The 21,436-nt window shown below is 55.8% G+C and overlaps 1 protein-coding gene across 4 annotated transcripts in view; it reads right to left on the reverse strand.

Annotated features, from left to right (window-relative positions):
* Positions 1-1,488: 1,488 nt before the first annotated feature.
* Positions 1,489-21,436, reverse strand: part of TNFRSF8 (TNF receptor superfamily member 8) — a 41,589-nt gene continuing 21,641 nt past the window's right edge. For all 4 annotated transcript variants that reach the window (XM_054513133.2, XM_064589912.1, XM_064589911.1 and 1 more), the window contains 7 exons: positions 21,099-21,192; positions 20,752-20,897; positions 19,188-19,289; positions 19,013-19,066; positions 12,262-12,287; positions 9,693-9,900; positions 1,489-6,079 (listed from right to left, as the gene is read on the reverse strand). In XM_054513133.2, coding sequence (XP_054369108.2) covers positions 5,835-6,079; positions 9,693-9,900; positions 12,262-12,287; positions 19,013-19,066; positions 19,188-19,289; positions 20,752-20,897; positions 21,099-21,192 — 875 coding nt within the window. In that variant the 3' untranslated portion in view covers positions 1,489-5,834. The remainder of the gene's footprint in view (positions 6,080-9,692; positions 9,901-12,261; positions 12,288-19,012; positions 19,067-19,187; positions 19,290-20,751; positions 20,898-21,098; positions 21,193-21,436) is intronic.

A 21,436-nucleotide genomic window follows, 5' to 3' on the forward strand; every position in this document is an offset into this window, starting at 1 on the left:
GTCTCCAGCAGGCAGCACTGAGCTGGGACCTTAGCCCAAACCCCTTTAACCTCCATGGAGCTCAGTTTTCCCATCTGTGATCTGGGGAGGTTTGCCCCTGACTCATCTTCCTTCCAGGGCTCCGCGGGGGCGTGGGGCAGAGTGGGGTACGAGGAGTGGCTGAGAACGCACAAAGCGATACCATCATCAGGAGGCCCCCTGCACTGCCTGTACTCCCAGCCCCGAGTCTCCCCTGAATCAGGCCACTTTCAGGGAGCACAGCTCCGAAGACAGAGGCTCTGCCTGGGCCAGCTCCGTGTCCTTCCTGCCCTGCCAGGGGGACTCAGAAAGCCACACCTGGCCTGCTGCTTGACCTCGGGCAGGTTACCCAGCCTCCTGCAACCATCTCTGCTTGTCCAGAGGGCACAGGGCCCGATGATAACCTTGATATAAACGTGGCCCCAACCACAGGGGCAGCCCAGCCACGTGGACGGGAGGGCACCTTCCTGGCTGTGTGACAGTGGGTCAGTCGGTGCGCCTCTCTGAGCCCTAGTCTGTTAAACACAGTGCTGATATTCAGCCTTTCGGCTATTATGAATGAAGCCCGAACACAGAAAGAATGCAGAAAGGCGGGAGCCAACTCAAAAGCTCCTGAAATGCCTATATGGGCCGCCCCGTACCGAACAGGAAAGGTGCCTAGAGCCAGGCCAAGCACTTGACCCGGGTTACCTCGGTGCCTCACCATCTCGTAAGGGGGTTATTACGTCCGTGTTGCAGATCTAGGAAACCGAAGCTGGGGGCTATGTGGCTGGAACTGCTCGAGCGGGAAGTGAACCCTGATGGAGCCGCACCCTTCCTGGGCAGGAGAAGTCAGGCTGATGAATGGAAGGGGGTGCGTGCAGGCCAGGGTCCGAAGAGGCCCCACACCCCCACACCCCCGCACCCAAACACAAAGGCTCCACCCTCCCCCAGGAATTTTTGGTGTGGTTTTTACTCTCCTGGAAGACACCCGAAGAAAGGGGAACCTAGACTCCCGGCTCCCAGCCCCCCGCAGTGACATCAGCCATGGACCCTGCACTGCCTGCCATCAGCCAGGAATGCAGTCTGAACTCTCTGCCTTTTCTGAGAAAGCTCAGCCAACTGCCTCCTGGCGCCCAGCCGCCACTGCCTCCTTCCTAGACTTCCCTCAGAAATAGGTTAAAACAACCTTTGGTGCCTCTGCTTGGGCCTTTGAGGCCTAGTCCTGAGATAATACCAGGATGTTTATTGTTCTAATAGACAAAAAGAGACATAACCGTGGACCGATGTTTTTATGATAAAATCTAAGTGATCCGGCCGGCCGGCTTCCCTGCTCACCTCCTTTTTCTCTCTACCCTGCTTCTACCGCTGGGCTGTGCTTCCTGAATCTCAAGGCCAGAAGCATTCCCACCTCAGGGCCTTTGCAGCTGCTGTTCCCCTAACTTCCCGGAATCTTCTGCCCCCAGGTCCCCAGCCCCCCCCCCCCCCCGCCCCCAGCTTGTCATGTCACTCAGGTTGAGCTCAGGGGACATCTCCACTGAGAAGCCTTCCCCGGCCACCTGGCTGGAGCTGGTCCTCTGCTACAGACACTCTGCCACAGACCCCTAATGGGGGCTTCTCATAGCACACAGCATGATGAATTCTGGAATCACCTTGTTCACTGATCAGTTAGGCACTGTCATCAGTCTCCATCTACCAGACACAGGACCCACGCCAGCAAGTCTGTCTGAGTGCAGTATATCCTCTGCAGCTAGACTTGGGCCTGGCTCATCTTAGGTGTTTTTAAAAGGATGGGAGACAGGGAAGAAGGGGGCGAGGGAGGCCACTCAAGAAAGATCTTAAGCAGCAATGCACTGGAATGCACTAGAACCATGAGCAGGACGTCCCCTGCAGAGGGACCCACAGCACATCGCAAACACCCCGAGTTTCAGACATCTAACAAGCAGCCCAGTCCTAGGACTTTGACTTCAGAGGTTCTCTAGGGCACCCCACAGAGCAAGAAGGGGTCTACTCACTGTGGGGTTTCCCACTGCAATCTGGCGGCAAGGGAGGCCAGGTCCCAGGAGAGCCTGAAAGCCCTAGTGAACCTTACCCGAGCCAACACAGGCTTATTGGGACCAACCACCAATTACAACACGCTTTCAAAGGTTACCTGGAGCTGAATTCTGCCAGCCTAGGAAGGACTCGCTCATGGCAGGTGGGGCCATGCTGCACCCAGGACACAGGTGGCCAGCAGCAAGCACGAGCCACGGACCAGGTGGCCTCTAACAGGACCCCACGACCCTACCAGATAGGGGCTGATACCCTCACCTCGCAGACCAGGAAACAGCCAGACCCGTGTTACCCCCTGGGCCTCCCATAACCAAGATCGCCCAGCTGGTAAGCGGCAGAGCCGGGATTTGAACCCAAGTCTGACCTCAGAAGCCATCCCCACCTGCACATCACTGCTGTTCTGTGTCTACGCTCCAGAGAGTGGTGGGCAGGCCTCTCTGCCTGCACCTTGCTCACAGCAAGTCCCTGGACATGGCCTCGGGGTGTGTGCCCATCACGGGTGCCGGGCCAGGGTAAAGGATATGTGGGAGGGTGCAGGAGCCCCAGGTGGGCTCTGCCAGCTCCTCATGAGGCCCACAGAGCCGACCTCGAAACTTTTAATATTTTCATTGTGACCTCCACTCAAGCCTTCTGCCCTGAGTTCATCTCCGTCTCAGGCCCTGCCCCTCCCATCCCATACCTCCCCCACTGTTCTCTCTTAGAGGACAGGGTCAAGAGTGTGGGTGGGACAGAAGGCACCCAAGAACCTGCAGCGAGAGAGCTGCCTTGTCCCTGCACAGATTTTCATTTCTGTTTAGCCCAACAAGCCAGTCCCCGGTGACTGCTCTTCAAGATCTCAGCCCTGGGGAGCAGTGAGAGGACACAGAGGCCCTGGAGATTCAGCCTCTTGTTCCATTTCAGGGAATGGCCCTGGCCTGAGAGATTCTATAAACCGAAAACAGCTTACAACCTACCAGCCTGCCTAGCTTCCTTAGGACACATCACTTACCGTCACTCCCTGAATACAAGTGTTCAGGAAGATGGATGTCACTCATGCGTGGGAGGCTCCCTTACGGCCTGCCGTCCGCTACCCTGAGTCCTCTGCCCACCTGGACGTCAGAACGGACAGAGGTTAAGAAATGGTCCCTGATCACTGGTCAGGGCAGGGAAATTCGCCCTGGCTCTCGGACCAACCACGTGGCAGGGAAACACTGGGTAAATGGCTGGGTTTGATTGTGAGGTCTGGGCATGAGCTGGAGTCTTGGGGATGGGGTGGGTGAGGTCTGACCACAGCCCTCTGTCTCTTTCGTCCACCCCACAGGTGCGCCACAGTCAAGAGGGGAGCTCCGGGCCAGCTGCCTGAGGTGGGGAGCAGGCCCCCCACTGGCCCTGAGTTGTGATCAGGGCTGCAGGCTGGGCCCTTTCCAGCTCAGGCCCCAAGTCCAAGGCTTCCATTTACCCCTCAGTCCTCTCCTTGCCCCCAAAGCTGGGCATTCATGCTGCTACTTTGGAACTCCCTTTCCCCAAGCTGCGGGGCAGCTCAGCCCCGTCCAGAGGGAGGGCCACAGGGAGGCTCAGGATCTCTTTCTACAAATACCCAAAGGGAGACTTATGGCAAGAGAGGCTTTCTTTTAAATATCCTCAGAGGATAGTCTTAGACCAGGGAGTGGGAATTACATGGAGGAAGGGTTTGCCTCTGAGGATAAAGAAAAACCTCCAGCAGTGGGAATGGTTGCCCCAGCAGGTAGCTGGCTTCCTGCACAGAGCATCTGCAGACCTCTGGGTCCCAAGATGCTTCCCACAGAGGGGACTGGTGGGGACCTTGTGAGACAAGTCAGTTGACCCGAGGCCCACTCTGGGGGCTACAGAATAGGGGAGGGCTGGCAGCACCAGAAGGGTCTCACTCGAGCCCCGGCAGGGCTGGGGGCCAGGCTGGGCACTCACTTCGACACAGCACACAGAGCATAGAAGCTGGCCGCCTCGGTAGGGGGATGAAGAGGAACCTGCTATTCTGGGGGGAGAGAGATTGCCCAGACCATTCCTGCTCAGACATTCTCAAATACTCAATCTCAAAGATCATTTCCTGAAACTTACGATTGGTTATTTTTAAGCGACCTTACAAATTTTCTGAGGATCAAAGGTTTCAGAGGATCAGAGGTTTTGTGAAGGGACTTTGGGCAAAGGAGTGCTTCATTTCGTCCAACATGCGGTCCATATCTTCAAGCCAAGACTGCCAGTGCCCTGCTCAGCAGGGTGGGACGTCTTCGGGTCCCTTCCAGCCGGAGTTGCAGGCGTGGTGCGCCCACGCTGTCCCCACAGGAGACATCCGGGCAAATACTGTCCACCACATGGCAACATCTTCAGGTTCCGGTGTGAGTCCCTCTCGGTGTCCTAACCTCTCCACCTTTCCCCCAAACATCTGAGTAATTTCAGAAACTACCTTGTGATTCCTGACCCAGCCCCAACTTCCTTCAGAGAGTGAGCAGGCTGGCGGGTAAATAGCAGCTTTCCTAGGCCTGGCCTCCAGTGGGTAATTCCAGGGGCCTCCAGGCAGCCGAGACTGAACGGCCTGAGCTGCGGGCAGCCCTGTCATCTGCCCACACGTCCCTCTCCAAGGCCCCTGGTTTGCTTACATGAGTCTGAAAGCCCTGGGGAGAGCCGGCCCGCAGACCCAAGTCGGGACAGCTTTACTCCTTAGCGTGAAATGCAAAAGTCCTCAAGTCCAGACTGGACTACTTGCTTTTCTGAGAATCCGGAATAAGGCAGGATGTCTGGGTGAAATGGTGTTGCTTTCCGACATCTGTATCCCAGCCATGGGTGCTGGGGGCTGGAGCGCGAGGGCAGGGCGGGGGCCACTGGGCTCCGAGGGCGTGGCAGGTGTGGGGAAGGCGCATGTCCCCGGGACAGAGCAGAGGTGCCCACGGAGCAGGCAAGGACCCAGGAAGGGCCCAGGGCTCCCCTTCAGCAGGCCCTTCTCTAGGCGGCAGCTGGCTGGGGAGGGTCTCCTGTGGGGGCAGGGTGCTACAGCTGCTGAGTGTCTGCAGACCTCTGGGTCCTAAGATGCCTCCCACGGAGGGGACTGGTGGGGACCTTGTGAGACCAGTCAGGGACCCCAGGCCTCCAGCCCACCGTGAGGGCTACAGAATAGGGGAGGGCTGGCAGCACCAGGAGGGTCTCACTCGAGCCCTGGCAGGGCTGGGGGTCAGGCTGGGCACTCACCCGGACACAGGGCACAGAGCGCCGTGCGCTGGCTGTTGCCAAGATGGGGCCAGCCGACGACGCCCCACCCCTTGACGTCCCTTTTGACTCAGGAGCGACCATGGCAGGCGCTGGCTCAGTGCCCACAGGGGGCCACGTTACAGTAACTGGGGGCTGCTGGCATGGCGGCAAGGTCCATGTGAGAGTAGAAGGCACAGGGGGATGCCTCCTCCGCAAGTGAGCCCCGGCCCCAGCGGTGTGATGCTCAAGGCCCTGGGGGCATCTTCCCAGCACTGGCAGGAGACAAGGTGCCCAGTCTCTGCTGTCTGTCCGCTGTTCCAACAAACACTGCCATTCAGATCCAGCCCCTAGGTTGTCTCTCCTGCACAAGCCCAGGCTCCCCGAGGGTCTGAGCTGGGGGGCAGTGGTCGGGGGGGATGCAACTAGAGACCACCAGAACCCCCTTGCTCCAGGCTGCTCTACCCCTGGATGTGGAACCTCAGTCCAGGCCACACGGGGCCTCTGCCACCAGCCTGGTGCCACCAGGGCCACCCTGGCCTCCCGGGGGGGCACCCCACTGCCCTCTCAGCCCCAACCCAGGCCAGGCTTCATTTCTCGGAGACGGTCATGGGCAAGGGGGCCTCCTTTCCTTCCTCTTCTACTGAGAACATGACATCCCTGCAGCTGCCCAGAGGAGGCTCTGTCTCCTGCTCTGGGAAGTGGGGAGCATGGTCCACTTCCAGATCCTCCTCGAACTCAGGACCCGCCGGCCCCACCAGGCCCCGGCCCTCAGGCACCTCAGTCCTCACGGTCCCCACAATCACTGTGTCAGCCTTCATGATGTAGATCTTCTCTGCAAGGCAAAAGGATGGGTAAAGTGAGGGGACCGGAGCCCTAGCTGGACAGGGTGAGGAGGCAGAGGAGGGTCCAAGCTCCAACTCTGTCTCTCCTACTGTGTGGCTGCAGGCAGATGACACAATCTCTCTGACACACCGCCAGCCCCATCAACCTCACAGGTGTCCTGAGGCTCAAAGGACATAAAACAGCTAGAAACTGCATGCTAAGACTGGCTCCCTTGTGGGAGAGGCTCATGATCTTCTCAGCATTTAGGTGGGGATGGGGTAGGGAAGGAGAGCACAGCGTTGGGAGAGAAAGCGGGCCTGGGGCAGAGAAGGGAGGGACTGCGGCCCCAGTGAGCAGCGGACGTGCTGGCCACCGTCCAGAACCTTCCACACGACCCCTGAGTCCTCACACCACTGCCACACGGTAGACAGTCTACTCTTGTCCCCGTGGACAGATACAAAGAACCTAAAGCCCTGAAAGGTTAAATGACCGGCCCAAAGTCGCCAGGCAGTTAGTAGAAATCTCGGCAGAAACTCCCACCCGACTAGCTGCCCTTTCCACTCCTGTCCACATGCCTACATCAGAAACCTGGGGTGACCAACGTGTTCCGGCTCGCCTGGGCTGCTCCTGGTTGTTGTAGTGAAGGTCCTGTGGCCTATGGACCTTTTCAGTTCAGGTAAATCCAGACAGTTGATCACAGTCTAAGAACCCCAGCCCTGTTAATAACGAACACCAGCCTGTGATTCTTCGCTCAGGGCCATATTTCAGTGTTTGTTACTTATGGCCGATCTCCCGCCTGAGGCCTTCACGGCTGGGCCGTGACCTGCGCATAGTAGGACTGCTTGTGTGTTGCTTGGATGAATCGGCAGCGCAGCCCCTTAGAGGCAGGACCCCCTGCAGTCCTCACCACCATCCACTGTGGGGATGGGGGTGGGAGGGGGTGCTTCAGAGGCTCAGGGGAGTTAAGTAAGCTGCCCAAGAAGCTGGGAAGTGAGGAGCCTGGCCTTCACTCAGCCCAGCTTCTGATGGCCTTGAGCTCAGAGCAGGGTCCCAAGCTCCCAGCAGCTTGGCCCTGGGACTCTCTCTCTGGAGTCTGAATGAGGATGCTCAAGAGGGAACTTGAAAGCTAGGGTGGAGCAGGGCGCTGGGGACCCCTACCTCTCTGGGTCACCCAGTTATATCCCTCTGATTTAGGAACACCCAAAAGATCTTTGGGGGCCCTGCACCCGCCACCCAATTGCATAATGCTGGCTCTTCTGTTTTGATTTTTAACACCTCCAGGAAAAAGGGAAGTGTTCAAAATAGCAGCGAGGACTAGAGGAAAGCTACAAGTGTGGCAAGCCCCTCACACACTCCAAAAGAGAAAGCAGGGCCCCAGGCCCCAGCCACACACCCTCCACCAAGGCCTGCAGGCCCTTTGCCCTGGGAGCCTGAGCAGATGGGCTAGGAAGAGGTGGGAGCCAGAGGTGGTGAAAGAGAGGGGACCCTGGGGAGCGAGACAGGGCACAGAGCAGCCAGACAGGACTAGGGGAGAAGCTGAGGCATACGGAGCAGGGTGGGAGAGAAGTGGAGGTGGGTTTGTCTGAAGAAGCCAAAGCCAGGGGCCAGGCTATCCCTCCCTCACCTCCGAGGGTCCTGATTGCTCCGACTCTATCCCTCATCACAGGGCTGCCCTTCCCCCCCCCACTCCCGCCACAAGCTGGGAGGGGAAAGGAGGGTCTTTCAGGAGCTGCTTGAACCTTCTACCCACCCAGAGCTCTAGAATCCAGGGAAGTTATCTTGGTGGGGTGGGAGGTGAAAGGGCTCCCCCTGCCTGGTGCCCAGGGGCAGAGGGATAGAGCTCAGGCTGCAGTTTGGTCCCCCTGGGGTACCAGACAGGTTCAGTGGGGCAGGGGGTGCCCCCTGGGATGGTGTCAGAAGGACAAAAGGCTCCTGAGCGAACCTCCAAGGCCCTCTCTCCCAACCACCCTGCTTCCCAGCGAGGCTAACAGGCTGCACCCCAGCCATCCTGGGAGCCCAGTACCTCCCTCCACCTGCCCCCACAGTTCCGGGCACTGCACGCAGCACAGACCCAAATGTTCAAGTTAGGACTTCTTAGGAAATTTAAAGGAGATGCTTTGGTGGTACTGCCCCAAATAACACTCTTTTTAAATAAAACGTGCTGAAAGCTACAACGCCAAAAGTTTTGGTTTCATATTAAAGACCCTGCCCCAAAGAGTTCTATCCACCAATGCCTGTTATAGAAATGTGTAGGACAATTACAAATGCCTCTCTGGTATTAACCCAGCAATAGTTAACCCTCCAGAGAAGACAGAGATGGAGCTCACTAAGGCCTTGCCCTCAGGGAGCTCACAGCCAGGTGGGGGCGAGGAGGTGGGGAGGCTGCAAATACAGTCATACTGCTGGGGGCTGAGGATACTGGGTATGGAGGCCCAGCGTCTGAGGGAGCATAGCAGAGGGGCATTTGGTCCAGACAGGAGAGTGGAGAGGGCCAGGAAGACTTCCTGGAGGAGGAGGCAAATAAGCAGTGGCCTCAGGACATCAGGAATTGACTAGATTCAAAGGGGGAGTTGGCTGTCCCAGGTGAGGAAGCAGCTCCCACAGAGAAGCTCCAAAGGGAGGGAGGGCTCTGTCAACTCTGGAAACTGCCAGTGGGTGGGTGAAGTAGGCCAGAGGGGTCAGGAGGCAGGTGAGTCTGGGGGGAGGAGGCAGCTCGTGACCAGTGACCAGTCTGAACTCCAGAATAAGAATCTGGAATTCATCCTGACAGTGACAGGGACCCCCACCCCCCACCCCCAGGAGGGTTGAAGTAGGGGTGCAGATGGGAAAGGCTTGTATATTGGTGGAGACACGCTGGTGTGCAAGGGTGGAGAGAAGCTGGAGAGAAGGCAGGGAGACCCTTGGGAGGCCAAAGCGGAAGGTCTGCCTGAGGCAGAGGGCGGCGGCAGTTCGGGAAGGGCTGGCCTCAATGCATCTGCTGAGGCCCGTGCCGGTGAGGGCAAGCCAAGGGGTTCAAAGCCCCGCGGGCACGGGGTGAGGCCAAGTCCCTGCTCTGTCACCCCGCAGCTATGTGACAGGGAACATCTCCCCGCACCTACCTCACAGTGCCATTGCCCCGGGTGTGAAAAGGGGAGGCAGACACTGTCCTCAGAAGGCCACGTGACAAGAGAAGACTTCCGCCCAGACAAGTGGCTGGTCTTATTGTCACTGGCATGTCTCCTCCTGTCCCAGCAAGGGGCTCTTTGCTGGGGGTGGGAGCAGCGTTCACGTCCCACTTCAACGTTGGCAGGCCTGGGGGAAGGGGGAGCCTCTCTCCCCAACCTTCACCCCCACTCACCCAGACAACTTCACAAATGCTTGCAATGGCCCTGTGAGGGCCGAATCACTATTACACCGATTTTCCAGAAATTTAAATTGGGCTACCGAGACGGAACAAGCTTTAACTCTCCCACAAAAAGCTGCTCCTACTTACAAGGGCCAGCAAGAGAACCCACGCCTCTTCCTCGCTGGGCCTTCCTACCCCAGGGTCCCTGGCTCCCGTCGGGGGCCCAGGGTCTAGTGCCCAGCTCCCCCTGCCCCCTCAGCCCTGACCACACCAGGACCCTCCAAATCAGCAGACTCACCGATCCTGTTGTTGGTATGATCTGAGATCACCCGGGGCTCGGGAAGGTCCCTGGGGGACGAGGGGCTCCCGGCGGCAGGTGGGCTGGCTTCCAGCAGCCGCATGCTCTCTAGGCAGGCTGCCCCATTGGGGGAGGTCTCCACAGGCGGGGGGCTCATTAACCTCAGCTCTTCCATGCCTGACTCCACCACCGATATACTCTTCAGCTGCTGTGGGCACAGAGGGTGTGGAGTTGATGCAGGGTGCCCCCAGCCGCCCTGGGAAGCCCGTTTCTTCACCTCTGTAGACTCCAGTGAGTCTCCCTCTCTGCCTTAAAGCTGCCACACACCACCCACGGCTTCTCGGCTTTGAGAGCCTGATGCCCTGTGTTGAGTTTCAGAAGTCCTGTTGCTTTTAACTTGTACCAAATAACGACAGGAGCCAGAATCCCATACAGTGCTTGAGAATCCGCACAACCACCCTCTAAGGTGGCTAATATTAGCACCCTCCCCATTTCACAGACCAGGAAACTGAGACACAGAGAAGTCAAGTAACTTGCTCAAGTAAGTGTGTGGGCCAGCACTTGAACCCTGGCACCTCGCTCTGGAATCCATGCTTATAAGCCCCTGTGGGTAAGTGTGCACTCTAGACCCACCCCAACTCTGCAGCCCTGACCTCCCGGGACAGCTATCCGGTATGACGACACTAACGTATTCTAAAAATAGCTATATCTTCAGGAAAATGGTGGTTTCGTTTTTGACTTTTATAGGTAAGTATAAAAGTCTCATGAAGGGGTGCCTGGGTGGCTCAGTCCATTGAGTGTCTGCCTTCGGCTCAGGTCATGATCCCGGGGTCCTGGGATCAAGTCCCACATCAGGCTCCCTGCTCAGCGGGAAGCCTGCTTCTCCCTCTCCCACTCCCCCTGCTTGTGTTCCCTCTCTTACTTTCTCTCTCTCTGTCAAACAAATAAATAAAAAAAATCTTTAAAAAAAAAAAGTCTCATGAAATGTTCTAAAGCATACTATGTACCTCCAGCCTTCAAAATGGAATGAGGTCAAGTGATTCACAAAGTGTATCTACACAATCCTGATTATCCTTTTATAATCATCTGAAGTCCAAAAGACGGCATTTTAAACAAGTTACAGTGAAAACACTGATTCCCATGGCCAAAAAATGTTTGATTATCTCACAAATCATTAAATGACTTTTTCATGAAATTTCCTGGTATTGTAACAGCCACTTATCTGACCCAAGCATACTTGAATGTGACCTCCCATAATTCGAAACTGAACTCATATTGTGGTTCTGTCTGTTATATTAAAAAATTAAAGGATGGAAACCTTTCTCCATCTATGAATATTTTGAGTTAAAAGAAAGTCACGGAAAAATTGATAAATGGAAAAAAAAAAATTGGGTGAACCATACATAGCTGAGACGCAGCCATATGGAGTGCTTTGTCCTGCCTCGTCCCTCAGCCCCAGAGGGCAACGTCCCTTCTCTCACCCCCGCCCCCGAGGCTGCTCCTGGAGGCTGGGCACAGAGCAGTGTGCCAGGCCCAGCCTGGTGAGGGCCAGGTGTCTGGGCCCCCTCCCCGGTAACTGCAGGTTCAGGGTAATGTTTGCAAAGCCCCTGGCCCAGCACCTGCACACAGCAAGCTCTTTGTAAAAGACAGGTGAAGAGATCCTTCCAGCTCAGGGCAAGAGTTCAGGGTACCAGCTTTGAAGCCAGACAAACCAGGGTTCAAGTCAAGCCAGGGTTCGCTGATCTACTTTCCAATTGTGGACCCACCTCTCCTGTCTGTGCCTGGGTTTCTTCTTCTGTAAAATGGACAACAGCACCAACCTCTGAGTGCTGTCAGGACTACCCACGATAATTCTGAGAAGCACAAAGCAAGGTGCCTGGCTCATGGTAAGTGCTCCATACGGGATGGCTAAGTTTTCATTTTTTTTTTTTTTAGAAAGAGAGAGCGAGCGTGAGCAGGAGGGGAGGGGCAGAGGGAGAGACAGAGAAAGAATCTGGAGCAGGCTCCACGCTCAGCGCAGAGCCCGAGGTGGGGATTGTTCTCATGACCCTGAGATCATGACATGAGCTGAAATCAAGAGTCGGACACTTCACCTACTGAGCCACCCAGGCGCCTCCTCCCGCACCCCCCCCCCCCCCCCCCGCCCCGTGATGGCTAAGTTTTCAAAGAGTCGTGCTATGAATTTGTCATTCCGGCTGTGAGAATGAGAACCACAGCGGAGTGAAGGAGAAAAGGGAAATGACCCCACCTGGCACCCGAAGTAGCCAAAACCAAATCCACGGTCTGCCAGGCCCTTCTGGAAGTCCCCGGCAGGATGAGCCAGGAGCCAGAGACTGCTGAGGGGTTGCAGCTCCCCATCGCCGGCCAGGGCCTGGCAGAGGCCCCACTGTGCTCAGAGCACCCCACATGGGGCAGACTCAGCCTGAACTTGCAGGGGGAGCCCGCACCCCGGTCACTGGGGGAGGGGAATGACCCACCAGCAGTTCTCAGAACCAGCGGCTCTGTTAGCAAAAGAGTCCGATTTTAGGGGCACAAAGCCGGGGAGGTGGGGCAAGGAAGGGCTACTTACTGTCGGGTTCCTCCAGGGCCTGGAATCTGCAGAAAGAAAAAGAGTAGTGACTTCACCAAGGAGAACCTGGCAGCTGCCTGGTCCTGCCCCAATCGACGTATGGGTGGCAGCTGACACTTGTCCGGCCCTCAGGCTGGACAACAGTGGATGGTTTCAGAACCCACGCCCACGCCCGGACACAGAGGCTCACTCGCCAGCCCTCGCCTGGGCAGCGGCTGCGGGAGAACCAGGAACGACCTCTCCCCCAACCGCTAAGCCAGTCAGCTTGCCCTGAGCTGGAAGGATCTCTTCACCTGTCTTTTACAAAGAGCTTGCTGTGTGCAGGTGCTGGGCCAGGGGCTTTGCAAACATTACCCTGAACCTACAGTTACCAGGGAGGGGGCCCAGACACCTGACTGGCACACGCCCCGGCTGGCGCCCAGGCAGAGGCTTCTGCGGGCTCAGAAATTGGTCTGTGGCTTTGTAGCCCAGGGTCTAGAGAGCCCAGAACTCCCCTGAGCACCATGCAAAGTTCACATGGAGGACCTCAAGGCTGGGTGAGAGCAGGTGACCGATCCTGAGGACCTCTGCTGAACCCTGCGCTGGACACACCCAGAGCCAATCAACCCTGGAGGCCTTTGGTGGGAGTTCGGTTTTCTACTAGACACGCCTGAAAGAGCCTGTGTGACCACCCATGAGGAGGACAGCTGCTCATCATCCTACCACCTGCCATCTCCCTCTGCGGGACTCAGGAGGTGCTGCCTGATTCTTAGGGCACAACTTTATCTTCTCATCCCAAACCCCCACCCTCCACACCAGCACTTCTCTCATATCAAATACAGGGCCAGGTCATGGCCAAGCATATGGTGACATTTAACCATGGCCCACTGGCCATCTGAGAAAGCCGGAGATGGCACCCAGGCATCTGGTCTACACTGGGCAAATCAACTCCCAGCATCGACCGTCGTCTGGGGACACACAGCCCTTGAGGAGTCCTGAGGAGGCCCTCTCAGAGACTTGGAATATGCTGCTGTTAGGTGTGCGTACCTGACCAGAGAAATCTGCTCTGAAAATGCCAGCGAGCTAAGTCATCTCCAGAACATTCTGACATCAGCAGCTCTGGGAACCACCAGCCCTGAATCCTAGCTGAAACACTCACTGGAGGCCAACCAACTGTGATACTACAAACAAGACAGGTGGTTGGAACGTGCTGTGTAGACACTAGGTCAATTCGGGGAAACACTTACACGTGCCTCCTAAGTGACTATCAGCGTGCAAAAAGTGTCTAAAGAGGAAATGAACCAGATTGACGGTCAAAAAAAGAACACGTATAAAATGACACAATTCTGGATTCTTTCCTCTTCTTTTTTTATTTTTATTTTTTTAGAGAGAGAGAGAGAGAGAGAGTGAGTGAGCACAGAGGCTGGGGCTGGGGATGAGGGGGAGAGAGAGTCTCAAGCAGGCTCCACGCCCAGCACAGAGCCTGACATGGGGCTCGATCTCACACCCTGAGATCATGACCTGAGCTGAAATCAAGAGTCGGATGCTTGGCCAACAGAGCCCCCCAGGCGCCCCATCTGGAGTCTTGATTTAACAAATGTTAAAGTTTCCTTCGTCTGGTAACTGCTCTTCCCAGCAGAGTGGTCACCTTGGAAGGCCACAGCTCATTCCCGCTGGGTGGCCACTGTCTGTTACCCAAGCTACCGCTTGGGGAAATGCTCTCTGACCTGAGGCACATTCTTTTAAATGATGTCAGTGAAGCCTAATTTTTGTCCTTTGAGAGTAATGTTGACTTTTGCAAACAGCCAGCTGTGGTTTGGGTGGCGGGGGGGCAAGAATGCGACAAAGTAACAAGATAAAATAAAATAAAATAAAAGTGATAAAACTCAGTCTTGGAGAGGATGTGGGTAAAAAGGAACACAGCGGCTCATGCCCTGTGAACTGGTTCCATGTTTCTCAAGAGCCATCTGGCAGTGAAAACCTCACACCCTTTGACCCAGTAATCCCTCTTTACGGACACACCCTCAGGAAATAACCCAAGAGAATACAACAAGGCTGTGTGCAATAACCAAAAAACTGAAAACAAGCCAGATGCCAAACAATGAGGCGGCTTAGCAGTCTTGAAGCAGAGGGCTTCCTGGCAGGGAACCCCCAACACAACATCACTCCACCTTCCCAGCCTTAGTCCTCATATCTGGAAAATGGGACACAGCATGCCAAATTTGGAGGGTTTTTATGAAGACTAAATGAGACCCGAAACGTGAAGGTACCCAGTGATCAGTCACGCTGAGAGCACGTGCCTTGATATGATGTGATGAGAACAAGCCTGCACCCATGTGGTCTTCCTCCCCCAAACCTGCAACCCCACTTTCACTAGGAGGAAAATATTAGCCAAATTCCAATAGAGGGGCATCCTGCACATAACTGGCCGGCACTGCCAAGGTCATCAAAAACAGGAAAGTCAGAAAAGTCCAGAGGAGCCCAAGCAGACATGACAATTCAATGTAACATGGCATCCTGGGTGGAAGCCTGGAACAGTAAGAAAATACATTGGCTAAAACTAAGTAAACCCAGGGGCGCCTGGGTGGCTCAGTCGGTTAAGCATCTGCCTTCGGCTCAGGTCACGATCCCAGGGTCCTTGGATCGAGCCCCCCGTTGGGCTCCCTGCTCAGTGGGGAATCTGCTTGTCCCTCTCTCTCTGCCCCTCCCCCAACCCCCACTGGAGCTTTCTTTCACTCTCTCTCTAATAAATAAATTTTTAAAAAAAGAGTCTCTTATTAAAAAAAAAAACCAAACACCTAAGTAAATCTAAACAGAGTATGGGCTTTAGTTAATGGTGATGTGTCAATATTGCCTCATTCATCACGACAAATTCACCAACGTAAGCTGTTAACGATGGAGGAAACTGGGTGTGAGGTACACGGGAACTCTCTGAACTATCTTTTCAAATATTCTACAAGTCTAAAATGGTTCTAAAAATTGAAGTCTGTCGAAAATTTTTTTAAAATTTAAATGTGAAAAAGGGACAGTGCCCAGGAGGCTGCCTAGCATGCGGGGGGTCCCAGGACATTAACGTGGCGCCGCGCTCACCGCACCAAAGAGAAGACCAGCATTTGATACCGACTCCTGGCAACGAGCATAAAACAACATAAAGGCGAAAAGGCAGAATCCAGAGGCACCAAGGTCTGCCTGCAGCTGCCTCACAACCCACATGTGTACTTTGCTAACGACCCAGGACAAATCGCGCTGAGTACAGAGATCAGGTTTCCTAAGTGCACTTCCCCTAAAAATGTGGCTTCAGTCCACTGTCTTCATTTATTGGTTTCCTCGCTTTGGGAAGTAACTGCGAGATCTTCTCGTAAACGTGTCCGGCACCCAAGGACATGAGTCCAGGGACACCCGAGGCATCGGTGGCCCCCCCGGGACAAGTACATGTTCTCCCAGGGGCTGCCGTGAGGGCCACTCCAGCCGAGCCCGTGAGTTCTGACACCGATGCTGCGGTCCTGTCCTTCCCAGTCACTCTCCCCTTTCAGTCCCGGCCCCCATCTGGCCTGGGGGCCTGGCTGCCATGGGAAGCGGAACAGACCTGAGGAAGGAGTCTGGCACAGAGGCTCAGCCAGGCTTTGGCAACGGGCACCCCTAATTCCGATCTCGGCTCCTGGGAGATGCCGCTGATTCCAGGGTGAGGGCAGGGAAGTACCGGGTAAGTTGGGATCATCTTAAAGAAGTGCTCAGAACAGGGAAGGACGGGACAGAAGGACACCGGGGCTAGCTTCAAGGACTGAATCTGAACATCAGAATAACGAGGGCAAGAGAACCAAATAGAAAGCCACCAGTCCATGCAGATATAAATAGAGAGGAAGAAGAAAGTGTGATGAGGAACTGGTTATTCACAGAGCTTCGCAGTACCTCCCCCGAAAGTGCTTACTGCTTGCCAAGGAGAAAAGAACAGCCTCGTGCAGGAGCGGCCTGGCAGGGAGCGCTCACGCCAAGTGAGGGACTTGGGAAAGGGACTGACCGGCTGGAACCTGGCGGGACGGCTGCCACCAGAGAAGCTCAGCGTCACTCCTGGCATCTTCCCGCCACCAAAGAAGCACGACCTGACTCCGGTCTCCATGAGGACGCACCAGGCAAACCCAAGGGGAGGGATGCCCACCAAATCGGTGGTGGAATGCTCAAAAGTGGCAAGAGCACAAACGTGGCAGAAAAGACAGGAACAGAGCCAGGCTGACAAGAGACGTGACAACCAGATGCAACACGAAATCCTGAACTGGATTCTTCTGCTGCAGAGGACATGGTTGGGACAAAGGATCTTGAATGAGGTCTGAGAATTCGCCAGTGGTAACGCATCAGTGTGAATTCTGATTCTGATGGTGTAGTGACACGTATTTTTATACATCGTATAAAAATACACCCCTGTTTGTATGACCACACACTAAAGTATGTGGAGATGATAAGGCATTGAGTCACTAACTCATCTCAAAAAGTTCAGAAAAATAAGTTCTTTGTACTGTCCTTGTGACTCTCCTGTAAGCTTGAAATTGTTTCAAAACAACAACAAAAAATTTTTTTTCGACTTAAACCTGCCTGAAGTAACAGATAAGGACTTTAGTGCCCATTAGAATGAAGAATTTTAGTCAGTGTTTCTTAACCAGGCACGATTCCCACCCCCAGGTTGTTATTAACCAAGTGGCCTTAAACAAGTTCCTCCACCTTCCTGATTCCTCATCTGTGAAATGGGGATGAAAGCAGCAGGTGCCTCCCCGGTCCACTGTGCGTCTGCCCTCTGCAAAAGCTTGCCACCAAGGACACGGGCCATAAAGGCGAATCGACTCAAGAGATGGCTGGTAAGCGTTGTTGCTCTGGGACAGGGAGGGCTGGGGCATGCATCCCCGCCCTGCCAGCCGTTAGTCCCTTGAAGCAACTGATGCTGGTCTGAACGCTCGGGAGAGCGAGGACCCGTTTCTGCACCCAGCAGAGAGCCACTTGGACGATGATCTGAACACTTGAACGAGCAAGCACGTGAATGAAAGCTCCTTTGCCCCTTCAGCACCCACTGCTCCGGAGGGAATAGGGCATCCACCTCGCTCCATCCGTTCTCATCCTGAGCCCCTGGATGCTTATCCTGGCCTCACCTTCCCTCCAGCTCGGGCCTGGAAACCCAGACCCTCCAGGGACCCGCCGGAAGCCAGAGGGCCAGAAACAGCCCCAAACAGGATGGCCGCCACTGAGTCTCAGGGCTTGGTTTCTCATAGGTCTGCCTTTTTAAGGGAAGGTGCTTTTTTTTTCTTTTTCTCTCTCTCTCTCTTTTTCTCTGTGGCAAAACTGCCATCACGAAGGTTTGAAGAAAAAAATAAACTGACAGCAATGGAAATTCTAATACTAGAAAAATGTCAAGAAAGCAAACATGGGTTTCAATGAGACATTAAGGCTGACAGCTCATGGAAACAGGCTTGAAACTATCAAAACACAAAAACCCCCCTTGCTAAGAGCGCACAAGCACCTGCTGTGAAACTCATCAAATTCAAAACAGGCCTCAGTGGACAGGTTTTGTGCCCAAGTCCAAAGGCAGGCTGCAGTGACGGTCTCCGAGGGTCCTGGGGAGACGGCAGGGGGGTGGGGGCAAGAGGGCTGTGACCTGGCCCAAGACTGCCCCCTGGGCTCGTGGGTAGACACTGGAGGTGGACAAAGCTTGAGGGGAGGGAGGCGGAGGGGACAGGTCTGAGCCCTCCACAAACAAAGCCCGCAACCTCAAGGACCAGCGCCTGAGACTTGAGTCTCATCGGTTGTGTGGCCCTGGCCAGCTATCCACCTTTCAGAGCCTTGACTCCTTATGGAATGGAGACAGATCATCACCCACCTCCCTTGGGGTTCCCAGGTCGGTGAGACCCTCTATGGGAGCCTGCCTTGAAACCAGAAAGGGAAGCTCAGAAATTCGCGTTCACTCCTTCCCCTGTGGTCAGGGCCCAGCACACAGTAGGTGCTCAGTCAGTGCTTATGGAGTGCTGACGAAGACCTTGCCCTGCCTGCAAATGGCTGCATAGGGGAGAAAAGGCGTGGGCGCGCGCACACACACACACACACACACACACACATACACAACCAGGTGAGGGCTGGAAGTAGGTCAGGGGCTCTGACAAGTGGTCTGCAAAAGTTGGCCTGGAAGCTGGGCCGGGATCAGAGAGCCAGGGCCAGGGAGCGCTTCAGAACAGCGTAGATATCAGAAGGCCCTGAGATTCCTGGTGAGGAAAAAGGCCCCCAACACAGGCCGGCCCGTCGGCCGACAGCAACCACCTCCTGCACCACACACCGTCTGAAGTGGGCCCCACCATCCCCTTTTACAGTGAGGAAACTGAGGCACAGCGGAACAAAGAAACTCACTGGGGCCATACAGCTCGTAAGTGGCAGAACCAGGATTCCGGCCCTGTCAGCCTGCCCTACAGACCCCTATGCCCCTCGCTGCCAGCAGAAGGGGCGCAGAGCAATGGGGAGGAAGGAAGGGGTAGGGAGGCCAGGAAGGAAGGGAAGGCATTCAGGAATGCCTCTCCAGGGGGTGGGCACTGTGGAGGAAAGAATGAGAGACAAGATGGATCTTAAACCTTCCTGCCAGCCTGCCATCTGAACGCTGCAGAGGACCATGGAGGACGGGTCCCACCCGCACTGCATTCCCGTTACAGATGAGCCTGTGCACAGAGGGAGCCCCAGACCCAGGGCCTCGAGCTGCTGTGTCCATGGGGCCCGAGTAGCCCCCTCTGGACATGTGGACACTTACCCACGGGCTCCAGCTTGGGCCGGAAGGTCTGGACAGGGTAGCAGAGGTGGAGCTCTGGAACGACAGAGGAGTTAGCTGGAGAGCCTCCGAGGGCCTCCGAGGGCAGCGCAGAGACCCGGCCAGCCCAGCGCGGGGCACCTGCCCTCCCCCAGGCCCCAGGGACACATCCACTCACTCTGCTGAATCCACTTCCTGCAGGCCCTCCGGTGGCACAGGAGGAAGGACACGGAGCCCAGGACCACCACCAGCAGCAGGACCGTCCAGAAGAGCATCGGCCCTGGAACACAGAGGCAGCCCTGCACCCTCTGCCCTGATGCTCGGGGGCTCTGAAGTCTACACCACAGCAGTGCGCCAGGGGCCCCCGCTGCAACCTCCCCACATGGTCCTCACCCCGGACTATGATCTCCTTCTCCTGGGACACAGACACCATTGGGGCTGGCAGGACCCGGTCCTTCCCCAAGCAGGAACTGAGACCCAGACCCTCTGCCTCCCTGGTGCAGCCCTTATCCACCTGCCCTCCCTCCCCTGGCTCGAGGGGGCCCATCAGGGCAGCTAAACGGTTCACAGAAACAAACCATTTCTAGATTGTGAGAAATTGAGGAGTCGAGGAGTCAGAGGAAGGAACTGAGGTCCAAAAGAACATGGTCTGGGGGCCGTGGGGGAGGGCCTATGCCAAGTGCGGCCCCCGGGGCAGCCGGCAGCACATTCAGTGTGGCTGGAGTCGGGGGGGGGGGGGGGGGGGGCCGCGGGGGGTGGAGCAGCGAGGAGGGTGAAGTGGGGAGTCTGATAGGATTCCCAGCTCCCCTCCAGATGGGCAGGCACGGGGTCTTCTCTGCACATACACCCACTCAGCACCTGTTCCCTGAATATCATGTAGGCACCATTACCATCTCCTTTTACAAACGAGGGAAACTGAGGCTGGCGAAGATTAAGTAACTCACTAAAATGGCAAAGGGTAAACCGCAAGAATCACGGCTTGGGCCAGGCCAGGCCGGGCGGCCCCAGCGCCCACACACTTCACCACTATGTGGGTATACTCTTTTACAACTTAACTCAGGACTTAACTTGTTCCTTTTTTTCCTTTGTCCCTTATGAAGATGGTGTATCCAATCACTGTTAAGTCCACGTTCAGGTGTTAAAAAGTAGTAGGTGCCATGTATGTGCTTCTCAAACTTTAACATGCATGCAGATCTCCCGGGACCATGTTCCAATACAGACCGTGGTTCAGCGGGGCTGGGGTGCAGCCCTGAATTTGCTCTTCTAACAAGTTGCTGATGCTGCCAGTCCAGGGCTGCGCTTTGAGGTCGGCTGGCTGGAGGACTGCCGCCACCTCGTGTCTGACACTAGAACTGCAAGCCCCAAACCGAAGCCTACCTTAGAATGCCTCCAAGGAGCCCCGTAAGGAGCTAGCTACGTATACCCCACCGCTTACTGCCCTGCGTGGTCCGTGCGACAAAACTGAGGCTCAAAGGAATTAAGCAACTAGTCAAGGTCATGTCTTCGTTCTCCAAGTATTTTCTGAGTAGCAATTATGGGCCACGGGGATGAAGCTGTGAATAAAATCCCTGCCCAGAATCGAGGAACAATCACTAGCAAGTGACAGAGGCACATCCCCAGCTCAAGAAGCCAGAAACCTGGGGTCAGCTCTGGTCTCCCCCACCCAGTGGATGCTGCTGCCCAGGGAGTAGCCTCCCTCCTCCCTGCCCTCTGGGAGGCAGACGCTCCTCTCTAATAGTTACCTGAAACCAGAATGGGCTTTGCCGTGGAGGAGAAAGAGATGGGTGTGCTCGTTGATATGGGGGTGTCTCCCCAGGCGTGAGTGATGCCCCCTCCATGCTCCTGACTGATCTGGGGGTCTGCCGAGGAGACCAGAGGGGCAGGGGCACTACCAGGAGAGAAGCCAGAAGTAAGACTGACGGTGGAGATGGAGAAAGGGAAGCATGTGCTCAGGAACCATTCCCAGTGGTTCCAGCCCAGAGCCGGGCACACATCCTCCAAAATGACTTGCGACCTTGGCACAGAGATCCAGCCCAGGCCCCACCTCCAGCCCCAGCCCAGCTGCCCCCAAAAGGGGCCAGGGAGTCACCTGGTGGGCGTCTTGCTGTCCTCTGGGTTGGTGCTGCACTCAGGGCGGGCCTCGGAGGGAGGGAGCTCATCTGTGGCATCCCTCTCAGCTGCACCTGCAGGGAGTGGTCTTAGAGTTGGTGTCAAGGAGCCATACCCAGCAGGACTGGTAACTTCCAGGGGAGGCGGCATGGTGAGGCCAGAAGGACATGGCAGCCAGGTAGACTCAGGCTAGTGTCCTGACCCTCTTTCCTTCTCTCCCTCTTTCCTTCCCTCCATGCAACAACTCTTTATTGAGCACCTACTATGCATCAGGGACTGTCCTGGGAGCTGGGATATAGCAGTGAGCAAAAGAGACAA

Source organism: Mirounga angustirostris, unplaced genomic scaffold (assembly GCF_029215605.1).
Source record: "Mirounga angustirostris isolate CCGP_5_RB_7025 unplaced genomic scaffold, mMirAng1.0.hap1 SCAF_4, whole genome shotgun sequence".
Taxonomy (NCBI): domain Eukaryota; kingdom Metazoa; phylum Chordata; class Mammalia; order Carnivora; family Phocidae; genus Mirounga; species Mirounga angustirostris.